The sequence below is a fragment of the Calonectris borealis genome, chromosome Z (genome assembly GCF_964195595.1).
Source record: "Calonectris borealis chromosome Z, bCalBor7.hap1.2, whole genome shotgun sequence".
In the NCBI taxonomy this organism is placed as follows: domain Eukaryota; kingdom Metazoa; phylum Chordata; class Aves; order Procellariiformes; family Procellariidae; genus Calonectris; species Calonectris borealis.
In genome coordinates, this window is record NC_134352.1 from 11,389,569 (window position 1) to 11,414,701 (window position 25,133).

Here is a 25,133-nt window from a genome sequence, read left to right on the forward strand (position 1 = left end):
CTTTAATGAATGCCATATGAGCAGGAAAGACTTGAGGATAAAATCAAGCCCAACTGGCCAAAATCAACAGGCTCCAAGATAATTTACCTGGGAATTTCTGAGCTGGGAAAAGAGCTGGCCAAAATCACCACATCTGCACTCCCTTCCGTATTTCCAGGTGTGAGATAAGAAAATCTATCGGATATCTGCCCAAATGTTGCAGCCAGAGTATTTGCTTTGCTCATGACTGCTTTGGAAATGTGGCAGTGGTTACATTAATCCAGAATCAACAACTTGCAAACTCTTTTCTTTCCTCCCTCTGTATAGCCAGAGTCTACAAAGCCACCTCGTGCCCTTCCTTGCTAAGGCATGAATAGGCAAACAATCTACTAGAAAAGGTCCTGGAGTAATTATCCAGCTCAATTACAGGAGCAAAGCTGAGACTACAGCCCTCTGGAACTGAAAATTAATTGCAAAAGTATTGCTGAAGTGTGAAATAAGAGAGGTCTTTAACATTTGCTTTTGTCTGCATAGTCAGCTGCTATGAAAGCACCAAAATAACGCCAGCAGCTTTAGCTCTCTGCCACTTCTATCTGCTTGCTGCATCTTTCTCTGCTAATTTAAATATTTGGGGTTAGGTCTCTTAGATTTTTCCTTGGTTTGTTTGCTTGCCTTTGTTGGAAACACCACTGCACTGGGCTTTTCACTCTCTTAGGTTTCTGCAGGGTCTATAGCGGAAAGTGTCAAGGACAGAGTGGTTGACTCCAGACTGCAGGTGTACGTCACCCGACCTGGCCTGTTCACTTGCCTCGCCACGAACAAACACAGCAAAACTTTTGGAGCTGCAAAAGCCGCCGCAACCATCAGCATTTCAGGTATGCTGGGAAAGAAGGGGTTGTTAATTTTTTACCCTTGCAACGGCATTCCTAGCTTCCCTGCTGGGGAAAGTACTCTGGAGAAGGAGGGAAAGCCTTGGAGAGCTGACAGTGTGCAGGGGGCTAAATTTGAGTACAAGCGCATCCCCCGCCAGGCTATTTCCTCATATATTCTTACACTTTGGAGACTGGCACAGCTGTCATTTCCTGAATGTTTGATGCTGTCTTGTACTTTGTGTCCCAGAAGCACACTTGGTAAGTTCATCCATGCGGAGGAAGTCGTGGCCATAACCCAGCGTTGGTATCACCTAACAGCAAGGTGAAAATAGCTTTCATGAGCACTTTGGCTTCTCAGGGGGTTGTATCCAGAAAGCAGGGAAGTTCCTGTTGGAGCAGTAGCCCGCTGTGCCTGGGGTAACCTCTGCTCCCAGGGACACCTAACAAACGGGGAAAGTATGATCCAAACGGGAGAAATACCAATGGTCTGAGTAGGTGACAGCATTTATCACACCAAGAGAAAGGTGGCAGCTTGTGCCTTCCCTCTTGGGACAGGCAGGGGGGTTTAGTTAGAGGAAAGAGGAATCCCCTGGGACTCCAGACATAGAGTGGTAGCCCTGGTCCTGCTGTTAACCAGGCATGCATCTGCCCCTCTCTCTGTGCCTCAGTTTCTGCTCTGCTGAGAAAATAACCATGCCCTTTCTTACACTGGGTATTGAGACCTAGCAGCAAGCTCTGCCCCATAAAAGACTCAGCGCTTAGTACTGTATTTCACATCCCCACTTCTGCTTTTACTTGAGGCAAGGCTCTGCCCCATGAAGCAGATCTGCAAATGCAGTAGGTAGGGCAGGTGCTTTAGGCTGGTGGGAGAAGCTGCACTGCCCTCTTCCAGGCTGCCTGTGCTCAGCAAGAGGGGAGCAGCCCCCCACATATAAGTAGGAGCCTGCCTCGGCCTCGTCCCAGCTCCCGCGGGTCCCATGGCAGAGGCATCCCACTCCTTGGCCCATGCTCCGTGCCTCCTCTCCGTACTGGCGCAGCCCAGCTCCCTGCGGCGCTGCTAGCGGGGGCATGGCCGTGTGCCTGCGCTGCTCCTCCAGCCCTGGTTTCTCCCACCTGTTACAGCTGCTGCCTGCAGTGTGCAGTAATGCGTGCATGGGTGGCTTAAACAGAGGATGCTATCTGCTGGTTATGTAGGACCGAAAGGATTAGGGTAAAGGTGTGGGTTCAGGGTGCAACAGTTCACCTCAGCAAGAACTGCAGTCAACAATCTTCCTCTTCCTCATTCCCTCTCCCCGTACAGTGCCCAGTCTTGCCCAACACTTCTTCCCCACAAGAAGGTGCAAAATAAGGACAGAATTTAGCTGCGTCCTTTTCAGACAGCTTACAGGTCTCAGACAGATTTCCTAGCATGGAATTCTTAACTCCCACATCTCAGAGGGGGCAATGAAGTGTCACTGATGTCTTTTCCATTTCTTCTTTCTCCTGGCTCATCACAATTCCTGGATCCGGTGCCTCCCGGCAGAGTGGAGGTAAGTATGACTTTCTGTGGCTGCCTGGGGGTTTTCTCTGGGCCAGGGAGGAGAAGAATGATGAACCAAGGGGATTTGGTTAATTTTGCTTAAATGAAGGGAGCGGGTTTCTGGATGCCAAGCATGCAGATGAGGTTCACCAGAAAGAAACACTGAGCTTCTTTATACTGGCATAATTGGAGACTGGGACCAGGTAGATAACGGTGCTTCTGCACCAAGCAAGTAGTGGATCACACATCAGTAAGGGTGTTTAAAATACTGTAGTGGCCAGAATATTCTGGAGTAAATTCTGTTCACAGTTACACATCTGCAACTTCACTGACCTTATACATTTACAGGCAAAAGCTTAACTGCAAGTTAAACTCCTGTCTGTACACAGCCAATATTTTGGTTCGGTGATCACCAGATTAGGGCAAGAAAGGTTTAGATATCTGTTCCAAGCAGAGTTATGGATGGGTAAACCCACGTGTATGTGATCAGACATGCACTTTTGCTTAGTATTTTTTGGAGTACTGAACAGTTTGGCTGACTTTTTCTTTTCAGAGTCCTAGCATATTTCTACATGCTGCACTGGTGGATGAGTCTGGAAGGAAAATGAGAGGGTTAGCCTGGGAGGAGGGCTGGGAGCTACCGGCCCTCAGAGCAAAGAGCAGAGCCTGAGAAAGTCTGAGCAAATGGCTTTGCCACTCTGCTGACACAGGCTCCCTGCGAAGGTCCTTGCCTCCCTCAGAGAGGCTTGCAAGATTGATTCAGGAAGTTTGTAAGTGATTTAGTGACCACCCGATGATGATGGCAGACTTCTGCCTTACACCTGCACCCATGTAGGTGTGACAGGCATGGGAACAGTGATCAAATGCTCAGCCCTTCTGTCCCACAGTTGTTCTCAACATTTGCTGCACGAAATTCCCTTTCTGTGACAAGGCGTGGCGAGAAACACGTTGTTGCTGTTTCTCCATCGCAGCCTGGTCTGTGTCTCCCCGAAGGTTTTAAAAAAGTGAGGAAACACAATATTAGTGCTGGTGGCTCTTGTCAGGCTGCTTCTACAGCCCACTGAAGCCAGCAGTTCAGCTGCCACATGCACGCCTGTGCCCTCTTTTGCCTCTTGGGACACAGGAAGGACGCACATTTCAGATTAAGCCCAACAGGCATCATCAGGAAAATGTGAATAACGTGACCCGTGCCATGCCAGGGAGGGCTCTAGCAGGGCCTGGGGGCAGCGCGGTGCTGTGGGGAAACCTGCTCTGTGCCAGGGAGATGTCACGGGCTGTGGGACCGGCACAGGATGCCGGGGGGTGCCTGTGTCACGTGAAGGGGTGTCTGTGGAGCCTGGGGTGATGTCACAGCATCACTGCCTTTTTGGTACTACCTCAAGGAACACTACCTGTATTTTTTAGTCAATGTGACATATAGGAAAAAATAATCATAAAAAAAAATTGACGTTGAGTCCAAAGTAGTGCAGCTAAACCAGGACCCGAGAGTGTCATCTACAGAGAGTAGCATCTAAAAAGCTGAAATTTGGTCATCCTGTATAATCCCTTGTCCATGTACCTCCAGCTTTCCGAAGAAAAACAGCAAGAACCCCCGGGGTTGACAATGGGCTATTATTTGGACAGGGGAAAGAAATAAAAGGCAAAGATACAAATAGCTCTGCTGGCTACTCCAAATGGTTGGCATGTTGTGAATTGAACTCCCTGACCCCGGTTAAACTGGCCGAATGAGCAGTGGGGACAGCTGCACCCAGCCCTCCTCCCTCCCCAACTCAGCCGTCCCCCACACACAGGGGAGGCTGTTTTCCCAGGTTTCCCACCTCACCGAAGGCACTGCATCCCACAGGCTGCCTGAGCGGAGGGCACATCGTCACCCGCAGACCTTGCTGCCGTGGGGCGGCCGTGGGAGCTGCTGGGAGCACGGGCTGACCTGTGCGTGCCCTCGCCCTGCTGCTCCCTTTTGATGGCTGTGGGGAAGAAGGGAGGGAGGGATGACAGCCATCTCCTGCTAGATGCAAAAAATGCAGGAAAGATAAATAAATGGCCCACAAAGGAGCTGACCCTGCTGTGCTTTTTATTGCTCTGGCATAGCTCTGGCCCCATGCTTTGCGGCAGGAGTTTGCAAAGTGGGAGGTGTGGTGAAGAGAGGAGAGGATGGACTTTGCAGGGAAGCACCATAAGGAAAACTGCAGAGGCTTGTGCCTTCCTCCTCCCTGTGTGTCCCACCCAAACCTGTGTGGAAGAGAGGCAGGGTCAGGAGGGGTGCAGGAGCAGAGCAGGGGCAGGCAGCAGCTTGGCTGGTCTGATCTTGTGAAGAATTTCCTGGCATGTGTTTGGGTGGGACTCACCCGGCTCCTGCTCATCGGGTCCATCCAAAATTAAACTGCTGCTAGTCAGGAGAGCAAAGCAGCATGGCTGATCTCTTCTGCAGGGAAGCAGGAAAAAAGATATTTTCCCATTAGGCCTTGGGGGCAGGGTGAGGGGCCATGCTAGGTCACAGTTGTGCATGATTGCTCGGTCTTTTTGCCCACTTATAATAGTAGCAATCCTCGGCCAGAGCCTCAGCCCTGGAGCTCACCAAAAGGGCACTCACACTGGGGTTCCTCGCAGAAGTTTCATTTTTGGATGGTATTAGCTGTTTTTAGTGGTTATAACCATCTACCTTTTCCTCTACTCTCTGTTAGCCTTACAGATGCCACTTTATTCAGAGACAGAGCCTAGGCATCTTGCTCCTGCAGGTGTTTAGGGCTGTGAGCTTACTATGCTCTTGTCCTTCACAGCAAGCTGTACAAGGGTGATGCAGGCTACTGCAGCACGTACAGAGGTGAGGTGTGTAGTGCTATCTTGGCGAAGAATGCTCTTGTTTTCTTCAACTCCTCCTATGCTGACCCAGAGGAGACCCAAGAGCTGCTTGTGCACACTGCCTGGACTGAACTGAAAATGGTGAGTTCATTCTGCCAACCAGCTGCTGAGTCTCTGCTGTGTAACTACATCTTCCAGGAGTGCAATCCCTCGGGAGCTGGGCCAGCTCCAAAACCAGTGTGCAGGTAAATTAAAAGAAATACTTATCTTTCACTTTCATTTTGTGGGGATGTGTAGGCAGCAGGGGAGTGGTGAGGGTCTGTCCAGACCTGCAGTAGCACTGAGTGAAAATGGGTCCTCTACGTTTGCATGGGTTTTCCCTTTGCTCTCCCCTCCGTACTCACAAAGAAGATCTGATCCAGCTCGTGTGGACTGACTTTCAGGCCCAGATGCCTGTGTTATATCAGGCTTTTAGCAGATAGTGTTGAAAAGAAATATCCATTTAAATGAAATAATTGATTTAAATAATTAACATATTACTAGCACTTAAATCTTACTAGGTCAGTATGTACTCATTTTTACTATCAAAAGTAATTGCTTGGTTGGAATTTTGACTAAATATGACAGTACGTGCAACAAATCTGGCCAAGGCAATATACTACTCATTCAGCACTTCCCATCACAATGAAAATGAAAAAAAAAAAAGACTACACGAGAGACACTGCCTGTGTAATTGTACCTGCTAAACCAAACCTCCCGTCTGGCTCTTGTATCCTCCCATATGCTGAGAAATGTGCATTGAAACAGGACTGATAGGGACCTCGAGGTGCTCAAAGCATCTCCCTCTACAGCTAATCCACTGCTGACAGGTGTTTGTGCAACGCGTCCCAGCGACAGAGATAACCGCTTCTTCCTCCTGAGCAGCCCTTCCCTCATTGCTCCTTGTCCTCCCACCACGGTCACAGAGACGAGTTTCTTCCCTTCCTCTTTGCAATGAGATTTTATGTCTTCCCCAACTTCTCAGATGAGAATAAAGCAGGTTTTTCCAAGCTCTGCTCATGGCTCTTGCTTTTCTGGCCTCTGAAGCTTCTGCTCCTCATCTTTCCTTAAGTGCTAAATATACATAGCCTCCAGCCCAGGTTCTGTTAGTGTTAACTATAATGGAACAATGATTGCTTGGTGTGCCTTTCAGAGGACAGCACCACGTAGATGTCTCAGGGTGAAGCTTTCTTTTTTCCTAACATAACTGTTGGCCAAGTGGTTCATGTCCATTTTCAGCTCCTGCAGGACTGTTGTCTAGTCATTCCCCATTTCATGTTTGAGCAACTGACATCCCTGCCTAAGTGCAGTACTTTGCTCTTGCCTTCCTTGAACCGCATTTTAAAACAGATCATTCAGATTTGTGTTTATCGGGAGAGCAGCCCCAACCCTAGTGTCTCAACTAAAATACAAGTCTTCTCTGCAGACATGGGAAGCACTCCACCAGCTCGAATTGGGCCAGATGTAGTCTAATGGCAATTATTTTTCCAGTTATGTAGGGACTTTTTAGGACAATCAACAGCATGTTGTCTTTGTAATCTGGACCTTTCTGATTGCTCCTCTAATATCTCTAAAACAAAGGCACAGAGAAAAATCCCAATACGAAGCTTGACAATACATTGTGTTCTCTATTTGGTGCCTATGCTATTCGGTATTCCTCTGCCAGCACAGTAGTGATATATATCCCACGAAAGAAGTGTATGTGCAAGTATTCACAGATAATCATGCAGCCAAGTACTGAAACTTGCTTTTTGCTGGCAGACTCCTCCCTGCCGTGTTGTTGTTCTGCTCTTTGTCATTGTGCCCTTTAGTACATGACCTCTCTGCCTTTTTTCAAGATGTGTGACAGTATTTATATCTGAGCCACACATGCATAACACATTTGTCAGCTAAGGATTTTGCACAGTGCTCCACAAGGCATTTCAGTGAGATCTGGATCTCACTTAATTTACCCCTGCTCACGAGTAGCCCTGCAGGACCAGAACTTGCGGTGATTTGACTGAAAACCTGCACTTCTAGGGCACTTCTGAAGTCAGAGTGATATAAATCAGCATAAATCTGCACTTGATCTCAAGCTAACAGGCACAACATTTGCAAATATATCTAAATCTAAATGGACTTGCCTGGCATCATCTTTCTTCAAATCCACGAGTCAATGTTATGTTTTTTTCCTTTTAATGATTTTTCCCCGTGATTTTAATGCAGATTTAAATGCAGCTTTCTTCATGACAAGAGCCCTGGAGCGGCACCCTTCCTGTTTTCTCTTCCCAGAGCACATCAGCTGGACAACAGTTCCTCCAAAACCCTAGACCAATACTCCTTTTTATAACTCAGACATCTAATACGTACTTCTGAACTGTTGAGACCCCTGGGGGCTCTTGAACACATTTCCCATGGTCTTGGTTACTTTCCAATTATCTTATCTGCTTTTTACTGACAACCTTATACCTCTCTGCAGAAACTGGCTAGACTACACCAATTTTCAGCTGAAATACTTAATGAGTAAGACTGTAACTATCTCAGAGGCCAGAGAATTCTCCCAGTTTTTGAGGGACGCATTTCCCTTGACATATTTCCATGTGTTTTTGTCTTGTAATTTATTCTCTGCACCATTTTTTCTCTCCCCATGTGATTTTTTATGTTCATTTTGGTTTGGAAGCTAGCTAGCAAGAATAACAACTGACAAACAGACTGAGTAAAGCTTTTATAAAAATAATTGGGGGGTAAAACAAGATGAAGTGAAACAGAAGAAAACAACATGGGAAAAATTTTACTTCATGTAAATTAAGATGCAATTTGATTAAAATTAGAGTTTTCCTGTTTTTAAGGAAAAGTGATGTCTCATCTCATAATTCTTGATTACATCTGCCTTCTACCACTGGCTGCTTCTGTGATAGCAAAAGAAAAACCCTCAATTTCTGTTTTAACCATTGCTGATATGAGTGACCAGGCTGCAGGGAACAGTCTCCTGTTGGGAAATGTCTCACTTTGATTGGGTCTGTGTGTCCTCACCTCCTCTTAAACAGTCCTTTGTCCTAAAATGCTACTGGACCACTTGTCCTTTGCTGCTGCTACTGTTCTTTGTCCATCTGTCATTTACATGACATAAAATTTCTAATAATAATCTGAAGTAATCTTTGCATATGATCTCATCAAACTCTCGCTGCTCAGGATTAAGTGTTATAATAACAATGGTATGAACCCAGCTCGAAGAGACCGACCATCCCTCCCTCTGGCTGCCTCAACATGCTCCTGGGGTGGATTTGTAACCCGCCTTTAGTGCTGGAGTGGTCAGGGTTGCAGAGGAATGGTCTTTTGCGTTTTGGAGTTGCACACCAAATAAGGGGCTTGTTTAAGGATGCCTAGGGTTCAGGAGTGAAGGCAGCTAATGCAGTCCAGATCTCCCAAGTGTCGGCCAGTGCTTCAAATGCAGATTTTCTCATTTCCCTAGCTAAACATTCCTGTACTTCAGAAGGTCATTCCTGTTCCAGTGTTGTTTAACATAAAAAAGATAAATTACGCCATCTGGCTGCATTATGGCTTTCATGGAAGTGAGAAAGGAATAAACCAGCATTGGCTAAAACTAAGCACAGGGCAGCTGGGCTTCGATGGCTTCAGCCTGGAAACTTGAAGGGCATTCATTGCTGTTGCAGAAAAGCTGCTGCTCTGGTAGAATTCCCAACGGCCTTTGTCCTTCAGGTGCTTTAGAGGGTTTGCAGCATTGGTAGTCATCACCGAAACTCATGACCATCTGCTCTTGCCAAAACTGTTGGCAGACAGTAAGTAAAGAAACTGCATCAGGCCACCAGGTGATGAATTTGGCTAAAACCTTCACCACAGACCCGAGCAGTACCTTTCTGCATCACTGTGTCCTTTCCCACACCTGCCAGCAGGTGTGGTGGTAGGGAAGGATGTGAATCCGCAAAGGATGCAGCTGAGCTCAGCAAAAGTAACCTCTGCACATGACCTCAGAGATGGTTTTGCAACTCAGGCTCTCAAGAATGAGTACATAAATAAGCAAATCACCAATAAATTGACTAATGCCACAAACCCTCAAATTTTCCAGTATGGTACAGTTTTGGGGTTTTTTTGTTGTGTTTTTTTTTTTTTTTGCTAGAGCAGATATTTTTGCTGTGGCCTTCTTCACAAACAGTTTCTGATCTAAGGAACATTTAAATATCCAAAGCACTTCTTGCCAGTGAATGTTTCACATTGTTATGGAGGTAATACGTTAGGTAGGAAACAGGTCTCTTGTTTTACCAGGCACTGTAAAGGTTTTGCTGCAGACAGCTGAAAGAGACTGAAAGGTGTCTCTGGAGAAAAGAAGAAAATTGCATGGGTGATTCTGTGAGATTAAAAATACAGGGAAATATTTATTTTAAGAAGATTAAGAATTGCAGCTCACTTCCTGTCTTTAATGGATGACACTTTAATGTACAATGTACAGAAGACAGGTGAGATTTTTAGAATGTGCTGAAAAATGCTAAGGTAACTCCCAGACATGATGTTTATTAGTAGAAGATGGCAATAAATCTGTAGGAAAAATGGGAACAAACTCCTCACAGACTGTGATGTGTGTTGTGTTTTGAGCATAACCCTGCTTCATTAAAAATGTAGCTTTGTGGGTTTCCTAAAGGAAGCTGTTACATTTTATATGGAGTTTCCTTTATGGTTTATGAGCCAGACAGACTGGCTTAAAGAAGCGTAGCCCCGTTAATGGATTTCTGTCAGCCTGCATAACCCCTGCACACCACTGCTAAGTGCAGCCATTGTTATCAAGCCATTGACTGCTGTATTTCACTGTTTTTTGCAAAATAATGTAGAGAGAATTGCCTTGCTGTAAAGGATCTCTACTGCTTTAAGGAATGGCTCTCAATGGAGGAAAACTCCCAGAAGGGGATTTACAAGCCAGGGCTGATGCTGCTCACTCTTCCCGAATGCAACAGGCTGCCCAGCCTGCACCAGGACCCCAGCGCCTGCACCCGCATCTCTTTCTTCGGTAAGGCGGCACACACTGCCTGTGGTCCAGAGAGCTGTGATCTTAGTGAGGGAGGAGGGAGGGATGCAATCCATAATTTATAACTAAAGTAAAGGCTGACGGTGGGTACCATCCTGTCAGCACCTGTGCATGGAAGTGTGACAGCCGCATCAGCTGTTTGCCTGTCTCGTCCGACGGGGGGAAAAATACCTGGCTCCTTATTGAGAGAGTCATAACAACCTCATTGCCAAAATCAGTCTTCATGATGGCAAAATTGCCATTCAGGTGCCATTGCAAAGAAACGAGCAGCTTAAACACTGCTGGGAAGGAACTTTTTCCCATGGCATGCTCCTAAGCAAGCACCCAGTTATATCATATCCTGCACAACCCCTCCTTACGTCTTGTCTTGTTTTTTTACAGATTTTAAGAAGGAGAATATAACCAGTAAGTAGACTGCTCCAGGGTCTATATTTCTAGAGGTGGGCATGATATTCTTTGTTGAAGGTGCAGCTTGCATAGCATTTTTATATTTTGCTCTGGTCCTGGCTGGCTGGATTCAGGTTATTACCAGGGAATGCCTGAGCTTCCACATCCAAGGCATGGGGAAACACATTGCCAGGTCTTCAGGGCTTGGGGAGAACGTGGGCTGGTAACTGTTGAAGGCGATTAGAGCAGCATGGTGCTTTTAGGTGGTACTGTCCCCTCCAGCTGTTCCCCCTTTCTACCCATTGCTTCTAGTTTTGCTTTACCCATATTTGGTATTTCTGATACTGCTACCAAGGTCATCCCAGCCTTATATGCTGTTACTAACATGGTTACCTACATCAGGCTGGCCTTGCAAGACCTTATTATCCAAAAGGCCCCAGCACTCTCCTCCAATCACCTCTGAAGTCTGGGCGCTTCTCGCATGACCCCGCCATGACCAATGGCGAGACCCAGCCATCCCCTGAGGCACTGCTGTGACTTCTGTCGGCCTCCCGCCCTGCTGCTGGTCAAGGCTGAAACATGCACATCCAGCTCCTCCAACTGACGTGCAACTGCAGTTTAAAGCTCAGCCACTGAACTTGTCCCATTGGAAAAAGGAGGAACAGTGCTTCCCTCCCGCCATGCTTCTGAGCAGGCGAGGTCTGCAGATTTGGCAGTGGCAGACACCTTCTGCATGGAAAGAAAATGAAAAAGGTGAAATCAAGACTTCTGGGGAATTTTCTTTCATGGGGAGGCCTCAGCTCCACCCGGCCAACCCAGCCCCGGGTGCCCGGCGCTGCACACCTGGGAGACAAGTGCTTTAGCACCCCGTGGGCACTCCAGCATCATTGCCTAACGCCTACAGCCCACAGCTGCAGCCACCCCCTTCCTGGGGAAAGGAGCACGAGAGAGGGATGCCAGAAAATGAGTGGTGCATTCACAGGATGGTTGCAGCCTCCTCTTGGATGTCAGCAAGTTCAGGACATGGCCTCTGTCTCCTGTGTAAATGTGTGACCTTTTTGTTCAGCTTTCACTGTATTTTCCCAGGGTAGCATTGCACAAATGTGCACTGTTTGGTCATGAATCAGGAAGACGTAACAGTAACATTTTAGTGATATTGTCCCCTCTTTTTTACTTTAGAGTCACTGTTATGTGCACAAAGGTTTGGGGAGCATGAACCAAACCGTCTTCTAGCTTGCCCATCAAAGACGGTCCAGTTGGACCACCTTTATTATTCTCTCTGTACTCATAGTAGCAAGACTACGTATGAGAGCATCTGCATTTTGCAGGCCACCAAGGACACAGGGATGCTTTCTTAATGTTGCTGTTGCCCCTAAAGCTCTCCACATTGCTCCTCCAAGGTGTCACACTGATGTTTATTTCAGATCTCTGCAAAAGTTTTTTTCATGTTGGTTACTAGCTCAGTCATGAGGCTGGTTTCAGGCATTGCTTTCCTTGCCTTTGAACGTGAGACATTTAAAATGCTGGGCTCAGATACACAACTATGTCCTAGGGCAGCTTAACAAGATCTTACACCTCTGCAGAGCTACAGGTGCTGGTCATGTCGGGGCTGCTAGCTTGTTGCAGATGTGAGGCATAACATGGTAGCTTACATATCAGTCAAAGAAGTCCAAGTTAGAGCATTTTACTTTGCATTTGTGATGGGTTGAGTGTGCTTATGAAGTCCATGGCCATTCCTATACTGAAGTGTTTGCATGCCTTGGGCTACAGGAACTTGATTCTTTGTTTGAGCTCACTCACCTGGAGCAAACATTGTCATGGTGGTGTTTCTATCTACCCATGTGTAGTGCCTGGAGCCTGGTGAAAGTTCAGAAAGCTAAGGGTCCGTAAAAGACCTGTAACTGCAATCCTGAGTGCAGGGGGTGATGCAAGAAGGAAAGAGCGGGTAGTCATCATGATGCATTTACTATGTTCCTCCTACAGGATCAATAGGACAATATGCAAGGATAAATTAAAACACATAGCCTTTGTCTCAAACTTGGATCAAAATTTATACAAAACTTTCATGAAGCTGAAAAAGATTTGCTTAAAAAATTTATTTTAGAACAGGTCAGGTTTCCTCCTGTTTTTCTTTTTCTGAGCTGTAAGTTTAAGAACAAAATAGAAAATAAAATTATGACAACAGTGTTTGGTGGCTTGTTAATTTATCCAACAAGGTTAATAATGAAGTGGACTCTAACACATGCCATCAACCAGAATGTTAGCCCCTGGTCAGCAGAGTTTACATAAGATTAGCTAGTCTGTGTTAAAGTGTGTAAAGCCGCGTATCCTCTGTTGTCTTCCTGCTTCCTAGATTATGCCAGCATGCATTAAAGTCTCCTATGAGGATTGCTGGTCTGCATTTATGTTTTGGGAACATATTCCTGCAGTAAAAATCCTCTCAAGTTTTTCTGCTTAATTTTTCTGCAACTGGAGTAAGCCTTGTGTATTACAAAGAACATTATTTTATACTGATACTATTCCTTCAGATCTGAGGTTGCCTCCAGTGTGTGGTTTCCGTGCATGCTAGAAACCATAGGCTGTTTCCAAACATTCAGTCTAAGAGGACAAGCACTGTATAGAGGCAGGGAGGAGGGATACCACCATGGAACTTTACGAATCCCAGCCCCCCGCTACCTACCCCAGGAGCATGGGTGTCTTCCTGTTAGTGCCCCTAACCAGTTAGTGCCCCTTCCTGTTAGTGCCCCTGGAACCAGTGTGGCAATTTGCTTTCTGCCTTGATTTGGCGTGGGTGGCTTCACTGGGGTTCTGCTCTGCACTTTCTGTGTGGAAGTGCTGTGAACTGGGTAGATGCAGCGCAACCATAGCAGGCGCGTGGCCTGTTTTCTCAATCTGAAAGAGCTCTGGTTCCCTCTTTTGAGTTTTACCAGATTTGATCTTATGTATTGAGCTCAAAATCCATTTAAGTGTGAACAGGAGGCTAAGCAGTTCCCTGCCTGCAGTTGTCTGGTCCTTTTATGCGCTTCAGATCTGTTGCTAATTGCCACATGCTCTTGTGTAACGACATGAAGTTTACTCTTCTGAGTCCCCGTTGCAAGACATGGTCTGAGATGCCTTGATCTCATGTGTTTTTTTTCCCCAGGCACTTGCTACAGTGGCAACGGCCAGTTTTACCAGGGCTGGGCCAACGTCACGGCCTCCGGCATTCCCTGCCAGAAGTGGAGCGACCAGGTGCGCATCAGTGTGAGACCCACCAAACAGAGAGCCATGCTCCAGGTCTGCTTTTCCAAAGTTTCCCAGAGCCAGGCAGCCAGTCCCAGTGGAAGGGCTGAGCGGGGGACAAGTTGCCTTCATTCTTGAGTTCACTGGTGTTTCATATCCTCTTCGTATTTTAATCTGCAAGTTCCCCTTCCCATGGCAAGATGCTTTCTCTGTCATTCTGGCAGGCTATTGAAAAGCTGTTTTACTCTGCCTTTCCTTGCTCCTTTGTTTTGTTTGGTTCTGTTTTGCTAATACCAGCAGGAAAAATTATACTGAAACACTAATCCCATTTGTTTCCTCCCTCAAGACTCCCCACTTGCACAGGAGGACTCCTCAGGTTTTCCCTGAGCTGTCTGATGCCGAGAATTACTGCCGCAATCCAGGAGGTGAGAATGAACGTCCCTGGTGCTACACAAAAAACCCATCTGTGACCTGGGAATACTGCAGCGTGTCTCCCTGTGGAGATGGTAGGCAATTGCAATTTTTGATTTCTGCCACTGTGGTTGTTTTGGGGCCACGTAAAGTGTTTGCATACTGAGTGCTCACGCTGCACCAATCTGTTCTGTCTTCTGGATTCGGCCAGTCCTAGTTCTTCTCATAGATTCACTCACCATCTTTAACCAGAAGGTGTAACATGCACCTTAAAGATGGGAAAATGAAGACAGGCAAATTGAGCACCGTGCCCCAGATTATATTAAGGCCAAAGGATGAAATAAAATTTCCTGTGGTATTACGAGAAATGGATGTGCCACATGTGTTTTGAGGAGAAGGTAGAGTTTGCCAAACATATTTGCCAAAGTTGTTTTGCTTCTGGCAATTCTTTTCAATAATAAAAAATAATTCTAACAAAAAACAAATCTGAAAAAGATGGATGATTGCTCTGTGATGTTGAAACTAAATTTTCTGTTATTTCTTGTTCAAAGAACAGAACAATTTTTGAAACATATTTCATCCAAGATGCACGGTTTCTGGATCTCAATGTTTGGAAATAAGACAATTCTACTTGCACAGAGAACAGGGGTGCTGTGGACTTGAGAGAACACAAGTCAGTATCAGTTTAGATGGCCTTAAAAAGAATGGTTTAAATTTCTTTCTGCTCTCAATCATTGCATGTACAGATTAGCATTTTCTAGAATGTCTCAGAAAGTACTCAGCAGGTGGCTGCCTGAATGTTAATTTTTTTTCCTAATGATACAGCCAAATGTATTTTAGACAAGTTTATCGTATTTGCCCCATAAAGACACTGAGATGCAAATTGTTGAAGGCAAGGGGATATTTCAGGAAAGTATCACTATGTACTTACTTGGTCTTACACTCCTCCCTGCAGATTCCTTTTAGGACACATGATACATTGTGGTCCACATTGTAGACCATTGATCTTTCCCACTGCAGACATTACTATTTTTGAATACTGTTGAGACCATCAGATGTGATCTCCCATCTGTAAATCTTGCAAACATTCCTTACCAAAATTGTGTTCCCAGCTCAATGGGACCTCTGTCTTGGTCTTTACCAGATCCTGGGTTTTCATATTTGGGAAGCAGAAATAGGTTTTGCTTCCTGCAAACCAGGTTTCCCTAGTATGGTCCTCTCATGCAGTCATATGGTTGTATCTGTAATGTCAGTAATTACCAGGACATCAGGCTGACTCTGTAAATACTTCTTAGAGAAAGCCCTATAAACTAGGAGAGGCATAACCTTCTGATTTTTTTTGCATTACAGCATTGTTATCACTAGGAACAAGAAAACCAAATGGAGAGACTCCAAATCTCCCCCCTCCTCCTCCCTTTTCCCCTACGTACTCCATGACTGTTATCATCTCGATCATCTCCAGCTTTGCCCTGGTTGTGATCCTCGGCATTGTCACCCTGGTTTGTTGCCGTCGGCGAAAGCAGTGGAAAAACAAAAAAAGGTAAAGCTCCAGACTTAATTCGAGGCAACAAATGCTGCTTTGAAAGAGGACTTGCCTATTTCTGAGATCATAGTCCTGTGAATGCCTGGTAGCGGGGGAGCAGCCCTCCATTTGCCTGTGGCAGGCTAGTGCAAGCTCTGGCGAGTCCCTGTGCCAGAGAAGAAGGTGGCCTGGTGGCTGTTTTGGGGACATGGCATGACACCTTGCTGCAAGACTCTTTCAACAGCCCTGCTGCACCTCCCTTTTCCATCCCGGAAGAAACCAGCCCCTGCGGAGATGCAGATAGTTATCTCCTGGTTGGGGGCTGTGCACACACTGACCGAAAACTGCTCCATCGTTTCAGAGAGTCAGAGACACCGACACTCACCACTCTGCCCTCCGAACTTCTCCTGGACCGGCTGCACCCCAACCCGATGTACCAGCGGATGCCCCTTCTCCTCAATCCCAAATTGCTCAGCCTGGAGTATCCCAGGAACAATATTGAATATGTGAGAGATATCGGGGAAGGAGCATTTGGGAGAGTCTTCCAAGCAAGGTAAAGCAGCCTGTGTGTGAGTCCTCTCTACCTGGAGGTACCTGGGAAAAATTGGCAGTTGGGCAACCACTTATCTGGGCACTGGAAATTAATTCACTCAAACCAAAATCAAATGCATGTGTACCAAATGGTACACTCAGGCTTGAATAATTGTTTCTGTTGTCCACTGCTTTCTGTTGATATTTGTTAAACTTTTGTCACAAATGACTCTCCTGCATCTTCTCTCTAGTAGATGCAATGTTTTACTCACATACCAAAGTCTGGTGTAAAAGCTTAGCTAAATTTATCACCACTGTTTTTGCCAAGAGTATTGCCTGCAACATGTGACCTATTGTGAAATTCTTGCATTTCCCAGTATTTGCAAATTGTCAGTGTGTGGTGTCCTCCATTATAACGCCAACACTGGCCAGTAATTACCACAGAGGGCAATGTGTCGTGCTACAGTTAGGTCCTGACCCAGGTTCCATTTGATCCAGTGGCAAAACCAAACCAAACTGAAAATCCCCTAAAAACCCAGCCCACTCAGACTAACAATTTTTTTTTGTGTCCCCTTTATTTTTTTAATTTATTTTTTATTCTTGGAATTTACAGCCATTGCTGCCTGTTCTAAATTTAAGGTATTAGATGAGATCCCAGTTCTGTTAAATCTCATGGGAGGTGAGATCATGCTCTTCTTTAAATGTGAAAAATGTTTCACTGAAAAACCCAGAGATGAACCCAGTTTTGCCTAGACTGAGGTGGATAGAGGACGTCTTGTTAGCCTTGACAGAGTCCATAATTTCTGCAGGGTAGTCTTTGGCCAGTACTGGTCTCCTTGGAAAATCCCATCCCCAAATTCCTGAAAGAAAGTAGATAGACTGTCCAGTTCCGTGTTTACTCAGGATGGTTTTCTTTGTCCTTTACAGTTAACAAGTCTGGGATGTGGCTGATTTTGTAGCTGTATCTGGATTAGCGTATGATGACCTTAAAAAAACCAGGGGAGTATCAGAGTCCCACCACGGGCCAAGACCTGCCTGGTGGAACTGCTCCTATTGACTTCAAAGACAAAGGACCCTCCTTGCAAAAAAGCAGTCATAATTGCATATACTTTTAATGTTTATAGTTATGCTGTTGATGTATCTCCTAGGAAATGAGTTATGCACAGGATAAATCTGTTAGAGCGGGGAAACAGTTTCAATAGCAGTGATGGATTTTTTTCCTAATGAAGGGACGCATTTTTTCTAATGGAAGAAATGCAGGCTTACTTTTCTTTAACACAGAGAGTGCTAAAAATAACAAAGTTTGAAGGGTGCGCAGTGGGAAAATCACAGATGCGTAGCCTGTGATTGATTGTTAGCCTGGATGGCAAAGCCAAATGCATCTGAGCTTGAAACGAGAACAAGGCTGTAGGAACTGTGCCACAGCTGTGCTTGGGGCAGGGCACAGGGCAGCCCTCGTCCCAGCCTCAGCACAGCACTCGGGATGCCCTGCGGAGCGTCGCCTTCCCACTCCCACAGCGGGTCTTCGCCACACTGCGGGTGCGTGAGCAGGGCAGGCGGTCTTCCTGCCAAGTGGTGCTTTGGCCCTGCGCTAGGAGCTTAAATATAATTTAGGTGCTGCACAGACCTTTCTGAGCTGGAAATGACTCTCACCCACATCAAGCAGGACCTCTCAAAGGGCATTCAAATGTCACTAAAGCGCTGGGTTAAGCAAGTGCTAAAGTGATGTAGAGGCCTTTTATGTGGATTTCTTCCACCGCAGTGCTGCAATTTCTTTTAATTAAACCTTTTTGCTATTGTCAGTGGAAACTGGGAGAAAAAGAGAAGGGAAAAAAAAAAAAAGCAACACATCTTCTTAGCCAGCATTTGCAAAGTGGAGAGTACCATACCCTGAGAAACGCCTGCTCTCTGTGGCTCAGGGAAGGAGCCACAGAAATATTGCTTCTGAGGGGCTTCCTTATTTTTATTAATATCTCTATCAAAACTCCCTTCATGGCCTTATATTTCCAGGCAACGTTTAAGTCACTGGCATTTCTGTGCACCACTGGCAGATCAGCACAGACTGCTGATCCAGTAGTGCCAGCTGTGCATCCCTCCAGGTTACTGAAGCTATCACAACTCAAATTGTTGCCTTCCCATCTCAGATGGATAAAATGTACTTGTCTACGTGTGTTAAATGGACATCTCGAGCTAAGTTTAGCAACCCTTTTACTTCTCCTGGTCTCATGTTTCTCCCTCTCCTGTAAACACAGCTCTGTGCACGGTGCCAGCGATGCCTTTGCCAGTTGGCTTGCTCTGAGTCCTGATTCAGTGTTTACTCACTCCTGGGTCAAGCAACATGTTAGGACAGGAAGTGTCTGGCTATCATTTACTAGCTTCTCCTGAAAGGCTGCCGTCTTCACCGGGGGCAGCTTCACACTGGAAAGATGAGGAAGTAACCAGTTACCCTAACAGATGTCCTTAAAACAGGATTCAGGTCTATCCCGACTGGGTCGTGATGGTAGACTGAGGATCCTCTGCCTCTGGGAGGACGATGCTGGCCCCACATGCCACCAGAGCACCAGGCCTGTGTGGTTTAACGCAGACCAGCACACAAGTTTTCTCCCAGAGCTGGAGCTGTGTGGTCCATGCTAAGCCTGAAGCTCAGGATCACCTAAAAACCTGGATGTGGGGTCTTTGCTAGCAGGCCAGTAGACCCCCACTGCAAAGGCACAGCTCGTTGTCTCTGCAAGAGACAAGGTTGTCCCTAAGGTCGGAGTTTCTCTGACAGAAGTCTCCTCATGTTCTTTCTAAGTGCAAAGGGTGTTTCTTTGACCTGCTGTCTCAAATATAGCTGAAAAACAGTGTGGATGTGAATTAAAAAAAAAACCCACAACAAAACGAGCCCCTGACAATTCAGAGCATTCTCCTGCCCACATAAAAATTTCTCCAAAGGACAGGGTAGATGTAGGTCTCCACCAGCCTCAGTAGATGTTAATTGCATCATTTTATGATCTAACAGAAGCTACCCAGCTGTGATGTTGAGGAAGATGGGGGACAGGACACAATCTCAAATACAGGTTCAAGCTGCTCCTCAGTTTTTTCACAATTACTGCTCTGGAAAGAAAACCTGACTGGAAACTTCAAGTCAGGCACTCTCTGTAGGTAGACTTGGGGCGAAATCCCCAACTGCACTGCTGGTTAGTTCTTTGAATGGCAGGTACCTAAAAGCCAAATGCTGCCAGTGTTGCACAAATCCATAGATGGTGAAGAAGGTGAGGACAGCTGCTATCCATTCCGTGCACAAAGAGTGGACATTTTTCCTAAGCATTTAGATAATCACGAGAGAGGAAACCCAAGGTAATTTCTGTGATGCTTCCCAGTTCTAGAAGAAATTTACCTATTTTCTAGAAAACACTCCACATTCTGGCCCGCCGCCTGAATTCTCCTGGTTAATTTCAAAGCAGCAGCTTCCCATTGCTTCCCTGCAGAGGTGCCCTATCCCTTTGTGCAAAGACTGTCTTTTGGGCACCAAAGAGATCAACTTCAACAGCTCTCTGCCAAGACTGCAAACAGAGTCTGCCTCCCTTCCAGATCAGTGTGATTTTCCCAGGTCTGCTAAGAACTGGGCTGAAGTAGCACATGAGTTACCAAGGGTGAAATTACTTGTTGCCCATTAAGAGGCTTTGTGCAGCTTAATCTCACTTAAGTTACATTTACGTTAGTTTACATTACAGGATTTCAGTGAAGAGTAGACGGATGGGTGTACTTCAGGCTTTAGCCTGGGGTGAGTTTCTCTCTCCCAAGCATGCAAGATGGAGCTGTGCCTGCCCCTGCTTTGGCACTGCACGAGGTCTGCACTAGTTCTCCTAGCCAGTGATGAGTGGTAATCTACAGTGAGGCTATTTGGAAGAGATAAAGGCCCTCCTCTTTTTAGTTTTAAACGCTCTACTCGTTTCTTCAGGCTGTTGCTGCTGGCTTTCTCGAGCACTGAGGTTAGGCAGCAGCTGGTAGGTGCTGGTACTTCTCTCCTCCTGCTAGACTGGAAACTTGCTGCCGGCACAGGAGAAAAAAAGGAAGACTGCTGTAATGGAGGCAGTAGCAGACAAGTGTGGAGTCCGCTCCTCTGCTCCGGCGTGCCGGACCTCCTCGCCCGAGCGCCTCAGCTGCGATCTGGCCACCTGTGAGATTCCTTTCTCGATGGGCACCCTGCCATCTTCTGGCATTTGACATTTACAGAATCCAAGTGCAACTGTTGCAACTGCCATATGTCTGGAGTAGATGACAAGGAAACTGGAAGTTTGCTTTGGAAATCGGAACCTCCTCTTGGGCTACTGAGCAGTAAAATAACCTGGCATTTGAGCAATGGGAGGGCAGTTGGGCCAGCGTAGTAACACGACACATAAATGAGCGCTGCCTTCCATGGGCTCTGGCTAGCTACCTGTAAGGAGCGTGTTTTAACTTCAGGACCCCTGGGAAGAATTTGTGTGGGCAAAAAAATGCACATCTGAGGTTTGACGCATGTTTGAAGAGTGGAAAGTTACTCTTCTTTGGCAACAGCTACCCCTAGATCTTTGGCAAGCCCACCTAATTAAACTTGTTGAGGGCGCAGTGACCCGTGGATAAGAAAACAAAATGAGTCTGTGATTGCACTAAGGAAGTTCTATTTCCTATGGATTTGTGTCTCTAAGCTCTAGCTGAAGATTCACCGGTGTCTTAACATGGGTGTATTCACGCATTACCTTGTTCTTCAGACAGGGCACATGTAGGCTTTGTCCCTTCTGTCCTGTCACCTGTTTCCACAAAACTTGCAGGAGCATAACTATTTCCTAGACCTCAGCTCCACCACGTTAAATTCAGCTGAAATTAGCTAATGGATTTATAACTTGTTGAATTACAGGGACACACACGAGCCACACACACACACAGAGAACAGTGGCAAAAGGCTATTTTCCTTACAAAACCAGGGGAACATAGTTACTCTAATTGTTACTTTCACTCTAATAGTAGCTAGATATACCTGGTCACCATTGTGCCAGGTATGGGACAAAATGCAGTGAAAAGAGGCTCTTTCAACGTTTTCATATAAAATAGGTTTATTTTTAACTCTGGTAAGCTCAGTCATTACACTCCAAAACTGAATTGTTCAGACTGAAGAGTCCATCTTGCCGTCCATGAAGTTTCTGATGTGACCTCCAACCCAGGGAGATGTTATTGCGTACCAACCTGCTATTTATATATCTCTTTACCAGTCATAATAAAGAATCTGTAAGCAGAAAGAGCAGTGATCAAAAAAAAACTATACTGGATTTAGTCCCCCTGAACTAAATTAAATGTCTCTGTACTATGCAATGCAGACATGCCTGAGAGGTGAATGGGGTCTTTCATGTTCCTCCAGTTGGTGCTGGGGCCTTCCACCTTTTTTTTTTTCTTTTCTTTTTTCTGTCAGCCTATCCTTTTGCACCAGAAACATTTGGTGTGTATGCATCCATCACTGATGCTTTCCTTTCTCCCCTCTCCCTGCAGGGCCCCAGGGCTGCTGCCCTACGAGCCTTTCACAATGGTGGCAGTGAAAATGCTGAAGGAGGAAGCATCCGCAGACATGCAGGCTGACTTTCAGAGGGAGGCAGCCCTCATGGCAGAGTTCGACAATCCGAACATCGTCAAGCTTTTAGGTATCTGAATGAGGTGCCCATCTACAGGGTACCACCTTCTGCAAATCTGCTGTGGGGTTGTTGGGGGTGCAGGGGTGAACACACATGCATGACTGGTGCTCTTGCAAAAGGGGTGAGCTTTTCTATGTGCCACTGCATGCTCTGCTAAATTGTCCACCAGAACAAGCCTCAAAATCTAGGTCTGATGCTGTTACCTTAACAGGATGGTGCATCGTAACAAACCCTCCTCGTCCTGCGTTGAGTATAGTGTTGACCATCTTCCTGCCTAGCTCTGCTTCCAGTTTAGTAACATTGGCACAGATGTCTTACAGGGAAGGCACGAGCTTCCTGGAACTGTGATTTATTTTGTGGGTACTTAAAAAAAACAGGCACAAGTTTTGTTAGTTTTATGGGTCCCACTTACTATTGTGATGTCTGAACACTCACCAGCATTAAAAAAACAAAATGAAACAAATAAAAAAAGCTAACCACAAAAATGGTCTCTTCCTTCCCTTCCTTTCCCAGCTGAAAGGAAACCCTGGTTTATTGGGTATTTTAGAAAGTCTTGATGCCGCAGCTTGGCTAATAGGGCATTCTTCTGTGAAGAAAGCTGCCGACCAAATTTTATTTCAGTAAATTTTCAGTTTTTGACTGAAGTAGATGTTGCTAGCCACCTTCACCCTGCAATCCTGTTCTAAGTTGTTGTATGCAGATCCGATCCCTGTAAACAGGCAGCTGAGATCTTAATTTATTTTAATAGGAAGCTCCTATTAAAATTTGGAAATAGATAAATCCCAGTTTTGGGAAAGCTGAGTTGATACAAGTAATTTGGCTACAGAAAAGAAAATGAGGAAATGCCCCAAACTCAAATAAGCATTGTGTTTATTGTCGACACATTTTAGGTCAGGAAAAGGCAAAGGTACAGGAATAAACTAGTTTCACATTGTGGGGGTGTGGAGAAAACAGCCGTGTTGTTGAAGACAGCTTAGACGATAAAGCTCTCACATACACTCCTCATGCTTGTCAGATCCTGATTTTATCACACTGGGAACAGCTATCTGTTTTTCCTCAAAGATTCAAGTGTTAGGTCATCAACAAGAATTTCAGATTTCACAATAAGTTGGCTCACCAATTGCTAAATGATGTCCCTAAGAAAGCAAAACACACACATTTTAAATGCTGGCTTTTGCTGGTTGGCAATTTAATAATAGGCACGCAAATATTTTTGCCATATCATTGTATGCTCAGTAAAACTGGTGGGAGTGGGTCCTGTACTGATGCTGGCCCCCAGTAAAGTGGTGTAGGGCCAAACATGTGCCCTTCTGTGGGACTAGGTTCTGCATCTATCAGATGTGGCAAATCTCTCCTTTCTGATGTCTGATTTTTCTTTGTCTTTCTTTCATTTTTGAGTATCTGTGATGCCAAAATGCGATTTCTGCAACGAACATTTTTTGCATGAGTTATTTAAAAAAAAAGAAAAATCCGGAAGAAGTTGTAGTGGGAGTGTCTTTGCATTTCAAGTATCCCACTGAACCCTTGAACATGCCTCTTGTGATTACTCCTGAAGCTTCCTGCATATGTGTATCCCCTACACCCGTATCAATATAAGTACAATAATTACAACAAACAAAAGAATTAAAAAATGCCGTGATCAGAACTATAAAGGTGACTTCCTGAAAGTATGTCCTTCCAGTTGCACCTGGGAAGAGGCAATACTTCTGTTAATGCCAACTTCAGCAGGATTTGGCTCTTAGTGAAACATAACTTCAAAAGTTTATCTTTTTCCTGGGATGTCCAGACAAATCAGGCAACTGCATGACTTGTTAGCATCTCCCACAGAGCTCAGCATTAGACCCCTGGTTAAGGAGCTTCAAAGACACAAAGGGATGCATGCAAACCTGATGGTATTTGCATGCTTCATCTTTCTCTCTGTCCCTTCATGCATTGTTGAAAGTTTCTCCTTTGTGTAAGTATGTTTGGATTTTTTTGGTTTTGCACAACAGGACCCTCTTTGCTACTCAAATGACCTGTGTGGTGCATCTATCTTCTTCCAGGTGTGTGTGCTGTTGGGAAACCGATGTGCCTGCTGTTCGAGTACATGGCCTATGGGGATCTCAACGAGTACCTGCGTGACCGCTCGCCCCGCAACCTCTGCAGCCTGGTGCACAGCAGCCTGGACGCGCGGATCCGCCTCCCCAACCCCCTGGCGCTGTGCTGCACCAGCCAGCTCTGCATTGCCAAGCAGGTGGCTGCTGGCATGGCGTACCTCTCTGAGCGCAAGTTTGTCCACCGGGATTTGGCTACCAGGAACTGCCTGGTGGGGGAGAACATGGTGGTCAAAATCGCTGATTTTGGTCTCTCGAGGAACATGTATTCGGCCGACTATTACAAAGCAAATGAGAACGATGCCATCCCCATCCGCTGGATGCCCCCTGAATCCATTTTCTACAACCGCTACACCACAGAGTCTGACGTGTGGGCCTACGGGGTGGTGCTGTGGGAGATCTTCTCCTACGGCATGCAGCCCTACTACGGGATGGCTCACGAGGAGGTCATCTACTACGTGAGGGATGGGAATGTCCTTTCCTGCCCAGACAATTGTCCCCTGGAGCTCTACAACCTGATGCGCCTCTGTTGGAGCAAGCTGCCTGCTGACCGGCCAGGCTTTGCCAGCATCCACCGCATCTTGGAGCGCATGTACGAGAGGGCTGTGGCCACCCCATCGGTCTGAGGGATGTGCCCAGGGGGTCCCCCATGTCCACCTGTCCAGACTGACTGGGACCGGCCCATGGGCTCCTGAGCGGTGGCTCCACGCAAAGCCCTGCTTTAGGGGGAGGAGAAACATCTTGTTCCTCTGCCAAGCAAGAAGTGTGGACTGCACCCCACTACAGTGGGCTATGCCTCCCTGAGTGGGACTATACCTCCCAAACAGCAGGGCTGACCCCTGGCCACCAAGCCTGGACTCCTTGGGTTGGTGAGGGTGCTGGCCATGCTAACTCAGTACCTATGTTAGGCATTTCCAGGAGCACAGAGTTCCCCAGGGAAAGCAAACCAACGTTTTGCTGGTGGCATTTCCCTTCCTAACAGGTCCCTCTATGTCCTTCTGCATTTACGCTCTTGGCTTTTACCTTTTTCTTCCCTTCCTCATATATTTTCAAGTATTATTTAAAAAAAAAAAAGATTGCAGAATTCAATCTTTTTG

General features: G+C 46.1%; 1 protein-coding gene across 4 annotated transcripts in view; it reads left to right on the forward strand.

Moving 5' to 3' along the window:
- MUSK (muscle associated receptor tyrosine kinase) overlaps positions 1-24,662 on the forward strand; it is a 53,910-nt gene extending 29,248 nt beyond the window's left edge. For 2 of the 4 annotated variants that reach the window (XM_075136372.1, XM_075136373.1), the window contains 7 exons: positions 695-854; positions 2,374-2,380; positions 10,032-10,207; positions 15,596-15,785; positions 16,129-16,320; positions 21,804-21,952; positions 23,986-24,662. In XM_075136372.1, coding sequence (XP_074992473.1) covers positions 695-854; positions 2,374-2,380; positions 10,032-10,207; positions 15,596-15,785; positions 16,129-16,320; positions 21,804-21,952; positions 23,986-24,662 — 1,551 coding nt within the window. Of the gene's footprint in view, positions 1-694; positions 855-2,373; positions 2,381-5,147; positions 5,415-10,031; positions 10,208-10,606; positions 10,631-13,754; positions 13,844-14,180; positions 14,341-15,595; positions 15,786-16,128; positions 16,321-21,803; positions 21,953-23,985 lie in introns of all 4 variants that reach the window. The other 2 variants (XM_075136370.1, XM_075136371.1) reach the window with 2 other exon arrangements.
- Positions 24,663-25,133: the final 471 nt, after the last annotated feature.